Source organism: Galleria mellonella, unplaced genomic scaffold, assembly GCF_026898425.1.
Source record: "Galleria mellonella isolate WM207_F2 unplaced genomic scaffold, CSIRO_AGI_GalMel_v1 utg905, whole genome shotgun sequence".
Lineage (NCBI taxonomy): Eukaryota > Metazoa > Arthropoda > Insecta > Lepidoptera > Pyralidae > Galleria > Galleria mellonella.
The window spans coordinates 2,227,809-2,240,292 of NW_026442174.1; the positions used below are offsets into that span (position 1 = coordinate 2,227,809).

General features: G+C 33.7%; 1 protein-coding gene across 2 annotated transcripts in view; it reads right to left on the minus strand.

Moving 5' to 3' along the window:
* The window catches only part of LOC128202370 (limbic system-associated membrane protein-like), a 73,502-nt gene that overhangs the window by 18,055 nt on the left and 42,963 nt on the right, over positions 1-12,484 (minus strand). For both annotated transcript variants that reach the window (XM_052902507.1, XM_052902508.1), the window contains exon 5: positions 5,735-5,908. In XM_052902507.1, the coding sequence (XP_052758467.1) occupies positions 5,735-5,908 (174 nt within the window). The remainder of the gene's footprint in view (positions 1-5,734; positions 5,909-12,484) is intronic.

A 12,484-nucleotide genomic window follows, 5' to 3' on the forward strand; every position in this document is an offset into this window, starting at 1 on the left:
GATATACTCTATCAGGTCGACCTCCACGTGGTGCTCCCTGGAAACCATTGTGCTGAATTCCAGGTGTATTCATCACGAGAGGCTAACAGACTTGCCTTGTCAGGGGGGAAAGAAATTGTTAGTAATGGAGTCAAATAGCCCCATTACTAGCAATGGAGCATTTGGAGGTCGACCTGACAGATACTCTGACAGGTTCTTCCTGGAAACCATCGTGGCTAATTCTAGTTGATATCGTCAGAATGGGCTAACTGACATGCTTTCATCCTAATCGGTCATCTACCACTGGTGCCCCGTCAGTGTAGGTATACACCTATATCGCAGGCGGGACTACAATACCATTATCATTCATTAAAAATAAAAATATATATATATATATATATATATATATATATATATATATATATATATATATATATATATATATATATATATATATATATATATAACAAAATTGTTTATAATTTTATAAGGACAATGTAGTGTATTGGTAAAATTGGTATGGAATCCCCACCCTAGTAGTTACTATCGATTTTAATACGATAGTCAGGGCGGCCTTAGCTTCGGAATAATTTATACAGCAGTCACCTGTCTGCAGAAGATACGTGATTATCATAAATAGGTACATGTGACCTTTAAAATTGTGATATTTTCAGTTAATTAACGAAATATCAATTCAATAATTTGTTTTGATTTGGTGAATGGAGAAGTTTTTTTTTTAATATTTATTTTTACTAGTAGTCGCTAAGTGGTCGAAATTCAACCATAAAATATAATAAATGAATTTATTATGGTTATGGTTGACATTCAGAAAGACTATAGACAAATAATATTAAAGACAAACAATATTAATCTATTCTCAATTTGACCACAGACTTGAACAGTAAACAAAAGAGTATATATGCGTGTGTGTGTCAAATGCAAGGTAGTGTGTGTAATGTTCCTTTATTGATTTAATGTATTTTTTATGCATTATTAAAAAAAATAGCATTCTGCACTCCTTCTATATGTGTGCCAAATTTAATACTCTTCCATCCTTCGTAAAAAGATGTACAAAGTTTTTGCTTCACGTATTAATATATAGTTTATTCACTTTTTTTTTATACCACTGAGGTGGCAAACAAACATACGGCCCACCTGATGGTAGGTGTTTACCGTAGCCTATAAACACCTGCAATACCAGAGGTATTACGCGTGCGTTGCTGACCCTGAAGAAACCTCTTTACCCCCCTTTTGAAGAACCCCATGCTGTAGTCTCTTGGGAAAACCTCGGCAGGGAGCTCATTCCACAACCTGAGTGGTCGTGGGAGAAAATATCTCTGAAACCGCGCAGTACGCGACCATTGAGGCTGTAGGACATGAGGATGAACTTCCTGTCGATGGCGAGCCGTACGATAGTAGAAAGTGGCTGTGGGCATCATATTGAACAATTCCTCTGAGCACAATCCATTTTTATATATACGAGTACATCATTATACACACTAACAATATACACTGAAATATGACATTTGAAATAAAACGCACAAAGGTGGGTCAGTAAAGAGGAAAATCCGAAAACTACAAACGTGTAGTTAAAAAAGAACTTTTTTGCAATTTTTTTCAATTTTAACTATTATTAATATCATTGTACAGATCCCTGGATGCATGAGACCAATTCGCACTTGGCCGGTTTCTATTAGTTTTAGAATGAGTGACTCACATGATTTGTCAGTGTATGCGTGAATAGGGATACGAAAGAACTAATTGGTAGTAACTACCTACTTAAATACTACACGAAAAATGCGCGCATGTTTTCTTTCTCAAAAAATAATAAATACAAACAAAGATGTTGCATGTATACTCAAACAATGTTTATGGAATAGAGTTGGTAAGTACACAAACGATTTACAGAAGAGTCAAGAAGAGTTTTATCTACGTAGATATACTGCCTAAATCCATTAACCGTCATATAACGTAGATGCTGCCGTACCTCATTTTACCCTAAATTAAGAAGGGGTATAGAATAAGGGGCGCGCAGAGAGCTTGTAATATTTTAAGAGATGAAGCATTTGGTGTTACTTCATATCTTTACCATTATCTTATATAATATTATTTATATTTACACTAAGCTATAAGGAATAATAACGCTAACATAATAATTTACAATTTATGTAATGTAATAAAATTGTATATATTTTAAAATTTTGCGTTGTAAAAACATTGGATTCTATTGAAAGGTTTTGGTAATATAATTGAAAAATAGACAATATACAAATTAATCTTTACTAGCTTTTACCCGCTATTTTGTACGCGTAATCTGAATCTGGTCACTGACTCTGATAGAAGTAACCAATAACCTTCTTGCCATATAGTACGTCTATACTTAATGTCATCAAATCATTCAGATGATAATCAATCATTCAATCAATTATCTTTATTCTTATGATACGTTACTTTATAGTTGTAATAATTACTATATAAAATAATATTAATTAAAAAAAAAATACAATTATTACAATTACAATACAAATCACATTAATACTATATTCAAAGCTATACATTTTTTTCATTTAGATTCATTTATTTTATTTTATAAAATGCTTTTGTACAGAGAGTCCTTTTTATATATATCTTAAATTTTCTTTCATATAAAGGGATGAGCAACAGCATTTCTCTTAAAATACCAGCAAAATCTGACTGCGATTGCCAACTCATCTGCTAGCAAAATACTTCAATAGGTGGAGACCTATATTCAGCAGTGGATAGTTAACTTGTTACCTTTTATTTTTAAATTAAAGGTGAAATAAATGAAAAATGAAGATTTTACATTTTTTTTGTACAACTTAGAATGGCAAACAAGCGGACGGCCCACCTGACAGAAAGTGGTAACCGTCGCTTATAGACATGAGCAGTACCATGGACATAACAGAGTATACTCTTTCGACCAATATACCCCCCATGCGTTGCCATTCCTGAGGACTCAGGTGTTATTCCTCTGTACCCTGTAAATTCACGCCATATCACACCCTTCAAACCAAAACACAGCCATGCAAACACAACTGCTTTATGGTTGAAACACGAATGGGACAGAGTTACCCAAGCAAACGACTTTTGTACAAAGTCTCCCTCTGGTTTACCTGTGCAGATAAACAAGTAAATGACAAAACGTGATCTGATTGATAAAAATTATGAAATTTTTAAACGAAATAAATACGAGTACATAAATCTCGCAATAAAGTTTTATATCAAATAAATTGTTTAATTACGTTATAAGTAAAGCTTTTAAAGGAAAAATTATATCTTTTTAACGCATTTAAATAAAAGCTTATTTTAAAATAAAGTTCTTTTTACTTTTCATTTTTTTTTTTTATGCAAATAATGTCATTAATACTGTTGACAAACCTTGTTCAAACAAAACAATTCCCCAATTTTTTAATCTCTAATGAGTAAGTTTAACCTAAACTCGCATGTGGAACACAAAATGTAGACACAGGTGTGTTTACAAATTGCTCGCCCGGGGGAGGCTGGGACGACGCGGTTCTTGCTCTTAGCCATTACTCGCTCCGTTGAGGAGGTAAGCTCGATAGTATTAGAACACGTAAGCCGGCTCGTGAGGGTATTAAGACGTTATTTTGAAATTTGAAAACAGAATTAGCTTCGAAAATGGAATCAATCTATGGCCTACTAGGAACGTTTTCATTCTGAACTATCATCCTTTCAATGAATGATGTTAGGTCAATACGCCCTGCGTATACCGATAGCATAGACGGGGTTTCCATTTGTTAATGTTTATTAAAAAAAAAATGTTTAGACTAAATTACTTAATATTTATTTGAGTCACTGTGATCTCAAAAAACATATTTTACTTTATTTATTTATTTTAAGGAACACCAACAGCATATTGCATTATAACACATATAACAAACATTAAATACAATACAATATTAATGCACATGCCTATTAAGGGTATTCACTGCATTTACTTTAACATAATTATACAATATGAAATGAAGTTACAATTATAAGGAATTAAATAAAACTAGACTACAAATATTTTAAAAGTTGCGTTATTAGTTACTTACTATTACTTCGATATTATAATTTATTCATAACGCATTTCATATTGGCCATTAACTGTCCACTGCAGAACATAAGCCTCTCTCATAAAGTGGTTTTGCCAGTAGTTGCGACGCTTAGTAAGCGGATTGACAATTGCAGTCAGGCTTTGGTGATATTTTTTTTATACAACTTAGAATGGCAAACAAGCTGACGGCCCACCTGATGGAAAGTGGTAACCGTCGCCTATAGACATGAGCAGTACTATGGACATAACAGAGTATTTTCGCCCATGATACCTGAGGACTCAAGTGTTATTCCTCTGTACCCAGTAAATTCACGCCATGTTTTATGCCATTCACGTGATTTTTTAAGAAGGATGCTGCTGCCTATCCACGACCATAAAGTTTCCTTGGTCGCTTCTTACGACACCTAAGGAACAATAAATTTATTAGAACATAAATTAGATATACTTAGTACTAATATTAGATAATTTATGTCTTAATTTTATGGTACTATGGTTTGTATTTGCATGGTTATGGAGGAGCGTGACCTTCTGATACAGGTGATAACACTTACTAGAAGGTCACAACAACGATCTTAGTATTGTAACAATTTTGTTACGAAATAATTTTTTTTTTTATTTTTTTTTTTAAATTTTTTTAATAAATTATAATTTATTTTAAGCTTTTAAAAGCAACGAAGTGATAGACTATATTTTAATAACGGGTAATCATATATGAAAATATGAAGGGGGACTATCTATTCCTTTGGGGTGTTATTTGATAGATCTTTTGAGTAGATAATGAATAATAATGGATTGCTGCATCGTTACGTTCTATATTTATATTTAGAACACACAAGTCGTTCAATCAATCACTAGTTAAATATATCTTTTCTTTACTTAAGGCATAGAGCAGGGGTCGCCGACTTGACTAGGCCCAAGATGTACTGTTTACTGACGAAACCCTGTGCGATCTACCAAATCACATACTTCTTGAAATCTCAAATGAAACAACATAGTTCAGTATACAATTATGTAGTATTGTAGTATGTTATGTTTTAATAAACGGAAAAATAAAAAAAAAAACTGAAAATTGTTCTTACAATTAGTAACTACTTATTTATATTAGTGTGAGCATTGCGTCTGTGCATCTTTCGCTAGATTAGCAAAATATTATATTTTTCAACTGGACTAATAGTCGCGATCGACCGGTCGATCATCCCTTGTATAGAGTGTTGCCTCGATCGAATATTATTCAAACAAATTCCAAACAAACGTACTCATTTTACTCTTTATAAGAATAGAATCTTCAATTATGGCAAAAACGATAATCATCATCATTATATCAGACGTTAACAGTTCAATACTGAACATAGGTATCGTAAGAGGCAACTAAAGGAACTTAATGGTTGAGAGATAGACAGCAACATCCCTTTTAAAACATTACCAAAGCCTAATTGCAATTGCCAACCTGTCTACCAAGTGTGGTAATTACTGGCAAATCTCTCCTTGTGGTGAAGACCTATCTTTAGCAGTGGACAGCTAATGGCTAATACAATAATAAGTAAAAATATTAAAATATACCAAAAAAAAAAAATAGAGATCAAACCAGCTCCTTTTGGAAGTTGTTTAAAACCTAATTAAAATTTAAGTAAATTTACATAAACAAGTTTAATATGTATAGGCAAAGACTCTCACCTTTGTCGAAGTCTCTTGAAAGGGGTTTCTTTAGCAGTATTGGTTCGTGATCTTCTCTCCTCCAAGTAATCTTTGGTGGAGGATGTCCTGTAGCTTTGCAAGTCAGTGTTGCATTCTCCAACTCTTGGACCGATACATCTGAAGATGTGTCATCGCTCACGATATCTGGGGGAACTGTAAGAGAGACGTTACTTTAAAAAAAGTCATAAAGCTTCCATTTATTTACATTATCTTCGTTTTGAACTTGAAGATGTGATTGCAGTAACAGTGAAATAAATTATGTATTTAAAAGTTTTTAGATAGCCAACTTCTAGAATAGTTTTAATAGAACTTATTTATTTATATTATTAATCTATAATAACAGAAAATTTATTTGCATAAGTTACAGATTGAAATCTGTGCATAAAGGTACAAAAGGCGGTCTTATCATTAAGGCAATTTCTTACAGGAAACCTTTGTTTAAAGGAAAATCGACCGATAACTTAAAAATGTCCAATAGTAGAAAAAAAAACAAAAATCTAACAACTGATTAAACATTTCAACTTTATACTAGTTTAAAGAGAGTGTTACTGTGATAACTTCAACAAAACTCCGTTACTTTGTCACTAAACTTTATTGAAATACACTAAAGTTACTATTTTTTGAAGCACCGAGTACAATCCTCAGTCGGAATTCAGGAAAGGGACTTTTCTAAATCAGATGGGCATTTTGGGTTATAGGGGTCGCAACCCAGAATACTTATCTACGCAGACGCTCATTTTCTGGTTTCAATTAAAGGGTATCTGACAATAAAGAGCAACCAATTGGTATAATTGCGTGACCTACATTCTTACTGTCCATGCCAATCAAGCCTTTAATGTTGCATCTGCAAGTTTTGGAAATCCAGATATGTGGTTAATATAAACATCTGTTTTTTAAAACATTTATTTGAAATATCAGATTTCGTAATTTTTTCTATGCAACTTCCAATGGCAAACAAGTTGTCGGCCCACCTGATGGAAATCAGTAACCGTCGCCTGTAAATGTGGACCATGAGTCCAATACCAAGGATATAACACAGTATACTGAATTACCCATGATATCTAACTTTCATGGAAGGAATGGTAACATTCCTGAGGTTTAAAGTTTTTATGCCTTTATACTCAATAATTTAATTGCCATCAAAAATGTATAATAATAAATGTTTCTATGTATAACACACTAACACTATATACTCGTGCACGTAATGTAAAAGGTCATTTTACTGTACATTTAACTAAATATTAAATGAAATTCTACGAAGTGTCGCCCTCTTTATAAAGAGACAAAATCGTAAACGCATTTACCAAGTAAAGACTACGGGGAAATGAGAACGCTTATACAATCTTCTGAAACTTCGCTGGAGGCCTCAGACCAAAGAGTTGCGCGATAAAAATAATGTGAACGACGCAGAAGCACGAATCGCCGCAAAGGGCCCGCCAATTTTTTAACGAGCAAACTTCTCTCACCAGACACCTACTACATCGAGAGGGGAAAAAGTAAATTTTCACAATATTGCTATGATTTATCGTCCCTTGCTCCGAACAACATGGAACTTTTTGCTCCTTCACCATTCCCGTTATACGTGGCAAGCTCCATTTGCATTCAAGGCTGGAACTTAAATTTCGTTATGGCCCTCTTTATTCTTGTTTCGTGTTTTACCTTTGTCGGTGATATTTGATTTTTGTTTGATTTATAGTATTAATTAAAATTGTTGAGCTAAAATTAAGGTGAAGACGAGCACGCGATGCGATGAGCGTTGTTCGAGGAATGATAAGACTCGTGCGAGCCGTGAGCTGTCAGACGGTAACACACGCATTTAGTAACGCGCAATTACGGCTTCGTTTATTTTAGGCTGTAGTTAATAAGGGTAGTTAGTGGTATTGTTATTTTTACATTTATCATGATATTCTATTTCATTCTGGTTTATTAATTAATACAGTTGGATACTGCGATGTATTGATGACGTTATTAACGTATAACGGCTTAATAATATCATGTACATCTACATTGCCATATGGCCCCGATATAGAATGGGTCAATTCCTTTCCTGTGGATATCGTATAAGACGACTATAGGAAGTTACTGGTCGGTGGATAGACAGCAACGTCCTCCTTAAAACATCATCAAAGACTAATGGTGGTTGTTAACCCGCCTGCCAAGCGTGGTAACTATTGGCAAAACGTCAGTAGGGGAGGCTTATGTTCAGCAATGGACAGTTAACGGCTGATATGATAATGATGATGATGAAACCTAGTTTAATAAATAATTATTAGTAGGTGGAGAGTACATACATAAGCACTACTGTTAAGATACTCTACTCTGTATATGTACTTTCAAATAATAAATTTCTTGGCAACTGCAATATTTATTTAATCCTGTGGAATCTTCTAGTTCTCTTTTCTAGTAAATTGTTTCTAGGAATCTCTGGAGCCCTATTTGTATATATATTACACATACTTTCTTATTTAACAAAGTAAATGATGGGAATAGTTTTTATAAAATTAAATTAGAGCTTATGTTACTCGCTACTTCTTATAAGTTTAATGTAGCTTCCCTAACAATTGGTGCCCCGCCAGTGTATACCGATAGCGCGGGCGAGGATACCATTCCATTATCACCCATTAAAAAAAATATTATCCATTAAAAAAAAAACTCACTTGAACGTTTATAATATTAGTAAGAATGTTTAGATATGTTATTTAATGTTTTGCTATGAATGTCACGTTGCAGTACGCTGTTGGTGTTTCTATAAATAAATAAATACATGATTAAACCCCTTACCCTAAGCTTGTTTTGAGTAGATTGCTTTCGGCCCTCCTTATCGTACTTATACAAGTGTATCTATTATTTATGTTAAGTTACTTACTGACTTTTCATCCGTTACTTTGTATGTGTGAATTTTAGAAATAAGAAATCTAGTAAAGTAGAAATCTAATAGTAATATCAAGATAAAACAAACTCGTGATTACCGTATCCAATTTGGTGAAGTAGTTTTTGTGTGATACCAGATGAAACATACGGACAGAGACAAAATTGGCATTTAGCCAAAACAAATATTTTTTATTACATTAATTTAGACTCTTCGTATTATTTTTTTTTATATGTATCTCCCATGGACAATAATAAACGTCACCTAGTGACCTGATGAACATAAGTCTTCTCCATAAGAGAAGTGTTTTGCCACGCTTGACAGGCTGATTGGCAACCGCTGTTAGGTTAGCCTATGAAATTTTAAGAGGGACACTTTTGTCCATTTCTCGACCATTAATCAATTTATTAATTAATTAGTTCTCTCTTATAATACCACGGAAAAGAAAAGTGTGGCCTATTCTATGGCGGAACCACACGGCTATGTATTTATTAGTATTATTATAAATAAAGTATACTCATTTATAATAATTCTCGCTAGGTACGATTTCGATTGATTTTATCTCATGTGATAGTAAGTGATGAAAAGGTCTAAGATAGAACACGTTTAAAATAGGTAAACGTACGTTAATAATACTTAATACTTATTTGATTCAAATTCATGATATTGAAGGATCGATATTCGATATTGGATAATCGATACCTAATATACTTGGTATTGGGCCAATATATGCTTAGATATTGCAACCACAATATATAACTGCAAATGTATCTTTAAAAAATGTATCTCATGGATCCCATGAATGAAATAAACATAAAAATATTTGGATGTTTTTTACTAAATTACTAACTACTACTAAAAACTACTAGACAGATTTGATATTAAATTCAAATAGGTTATAGTTATTATCTCACATAACTTATAGATTACACGATATATGAATTTAACCTTAAAAAAATATAATCATAAATATAAAGAACTATATAATATAAAAAAAACATGTTCACTTTATTTAGATCGTGTCAACCACTTATCAAAATGTTGAGGATCTATCAACGTTTGATCAATGATCCATGGATCTTTATATATTTTAATATAAAACCGTTTCCAAATACGCGTCAATCAATCATGGCGGATTTAACTGTATGGACGAAGAAATTAAGCGTTTATTGACACTTCAACAGAGGCCGTCACTTTGACGATAATTTGTATCGAAAAATACCTGTTTTCGATGTAAAAAAGCATCTAATATTTATATAGTTTGTATTTTAATGAAGTTTTGATACAGTATTTAATAGACAGATAGATACTCTTTATTGTTAACTCCAAAAAATTACAATAGTAAACTTATTATAAATATAAATAATTACAAGAAATAATCACAATGAAAAAACAATGAGTGACCTTATCGCTAAAAGCAATCTCTTCCAGGCAACCTTTGGACGGAGAGGAGTAATTATAAACAGTTTTATCGCAGGCACGATGAAAATTCTGTTTAATGTATTTTATTTGGGATACTGAAATTGAGTTTTTCTTTAATATTTATATTTGCATTGTAAACTATATTCAGTATATATATATATATTTATTTTTTATACAACATACATTGGCGCCGTTGCCTATAAACATGAGCAGTACCATGGACATAACAGAGTAGACTCTTTCGCCCATGATACCCCCTATGCGTTGCCATTCCTGAGGACTCAGTATATATTCATCAACATATATCATCATGAACATCTGAATCTGCTGAACATAGGATTCCCCTATAAACTGTCATAATGAACGGTCCTAAGCCACCTGTGTTCATTGACTTCCTGCAATGCATTTGAAACCGTGACTCCATCTAATGTGTGTTGGTTATATAATAAGTGGGGTGGTTGTCCTACACTGTGTTTGCTCATACTGAATTGCCATTCAAAAGTCTGTCTTCCATTCAACTTCATTCAATGTAATGTGCCTTCCAAAAGGTAATATCATTATAACTTTTTTAGTATATCCACAAAAAAAAAAAATGACTGCAAATGTGAATATCAAAGTCTACAAGTAAATTTTACTTCATAACAAAAAGTTTTTATCTGTGCAAAAAAATACAACAGCTTTAATCATTTTTAAATTAATATGGAACTAACCTATCGATTTTTCTAAAACTTCATGTGAAATTAATGAATTCCAAAAATGATTACTAAAAATAGTTTACATATGGCGTAACATTGTTACAAAAAAAAAATTGTACGAATTAAGAACCTTTTCCGTCTAGAAATAGGTTGAAACTCAACATTAATATCATAAAATAAATAAAGAGAACAAAAAGAAATAAAAATGAATTATTTCTCTCTCGCCAGCACGGATCTAATGGACCGTATTCGTGTTGCAAACATGTTCTGCTACTGCTGAAACGCAAGAAAAGATTCTTGACACTTCGTGTGTGCTCTTTGAACCTAATTGCAATATAACGAATTTCCTCAACTTCACTCACAGTCGCACGGTTTTACCAGAGGGAGACTTTGTACAAAAGTCGATTGCTTGGGTACCTCTGTCCCATTCGTGTTTCTACCGTGAAGTAGTTGTATTTGCATGGTTGTGTTTCGGTTTGAAGGGTGGGATATGGCGTGAATTTACATGGTACAGAGAAATAACACCTGAGTCCTCAGGAATGGCAACGCATGGGGGGTATTACGGACGAAACAGCATGTGTGTGTACTGTTATGTCCATGGTACTGCTCATGTCTATAGGCGACGGTTACCACTTTCCATCAGGTGGGCCGCCAGCTTGTTTGCCATTCTAAGTCGTATAAAAAAAAACGGTATCGTGTATTCTCCGGGAACGGCTATAATATATCTCTGTTCTTTGATGAACGTAGCAGTCGTGGCAGTTGTCCAGGTGAATAAGATATTGTCCTGATGTTCTAATTTCAACGTAACAAGTGTCCAATCTTATCAATTACTCCTTTAATGTATGATAATACTGGAGTCAGTTACGCGGTTGCTTGCTATATACGACTTAATACGTTCATCAGTCAAGTACATTAACGCCTGTTGTATCCTCATGCCTCAATGGTCGCGTCCTGCGCGGTTTCAGAGACGTTTCCTCCCACGAACACTCAGGTTGTGGAATGAGCTCCCTGCCGAGGTTTTCCCAAGAGACTACAGCAGGGGGTTCTTCAAAAAGGGGGTAAAGAGGTTTCTTCAGGGTCGGCAACGCACGCGTAATACCTCTGGTATTGCAGGTGTTCATAGGCTACGGTAACCGCTTACCATCAGGTGGGCCGTATGCTAGTTTGCCACCCCAGTGGTATAAACAAAAATCCATTATTTTCCAGTACCTGTTTGATATAGTAGATTGGTTATTTGAATACAATCATTTTATTCAAATCCGCTATCATTGATATGTGTGTGGTATCTTTTGGTAGTAATAGTGGTGGTCAGTCTTCGAGTCACACACAAATTATCAGTGATATGGACTTCCGCAAGATAATAACTAGTTCAGTAAAATCATAAGGTAGAGTTTATTAGCAATGTACTTTGAATCATATAAATATATTGCACGATTATTCAACGTGTGGACATAGAAGTCAAGTGCATGGTAGTGGAGCCTGCTCATGGTAGCAACAAACAGCGCGCTGGTCGCGCAGTACTGATCGCGACACCACCGTGATCCGTGTTTATGTATAAAGGCTCGTATTAAACTCGAAACTAGACAGGCATCCCCGAATTTGAAATGTGAATAAAGCCGACATAAATAAAATTCAATTCATTATCATATTCAGCGGCAAAATCAAATATGTTAGAAGGAACATGAATTCCTTGCAGGAGAATCCTATTATTCGCAAACATACGCGAATATTGCATCTCGAAGA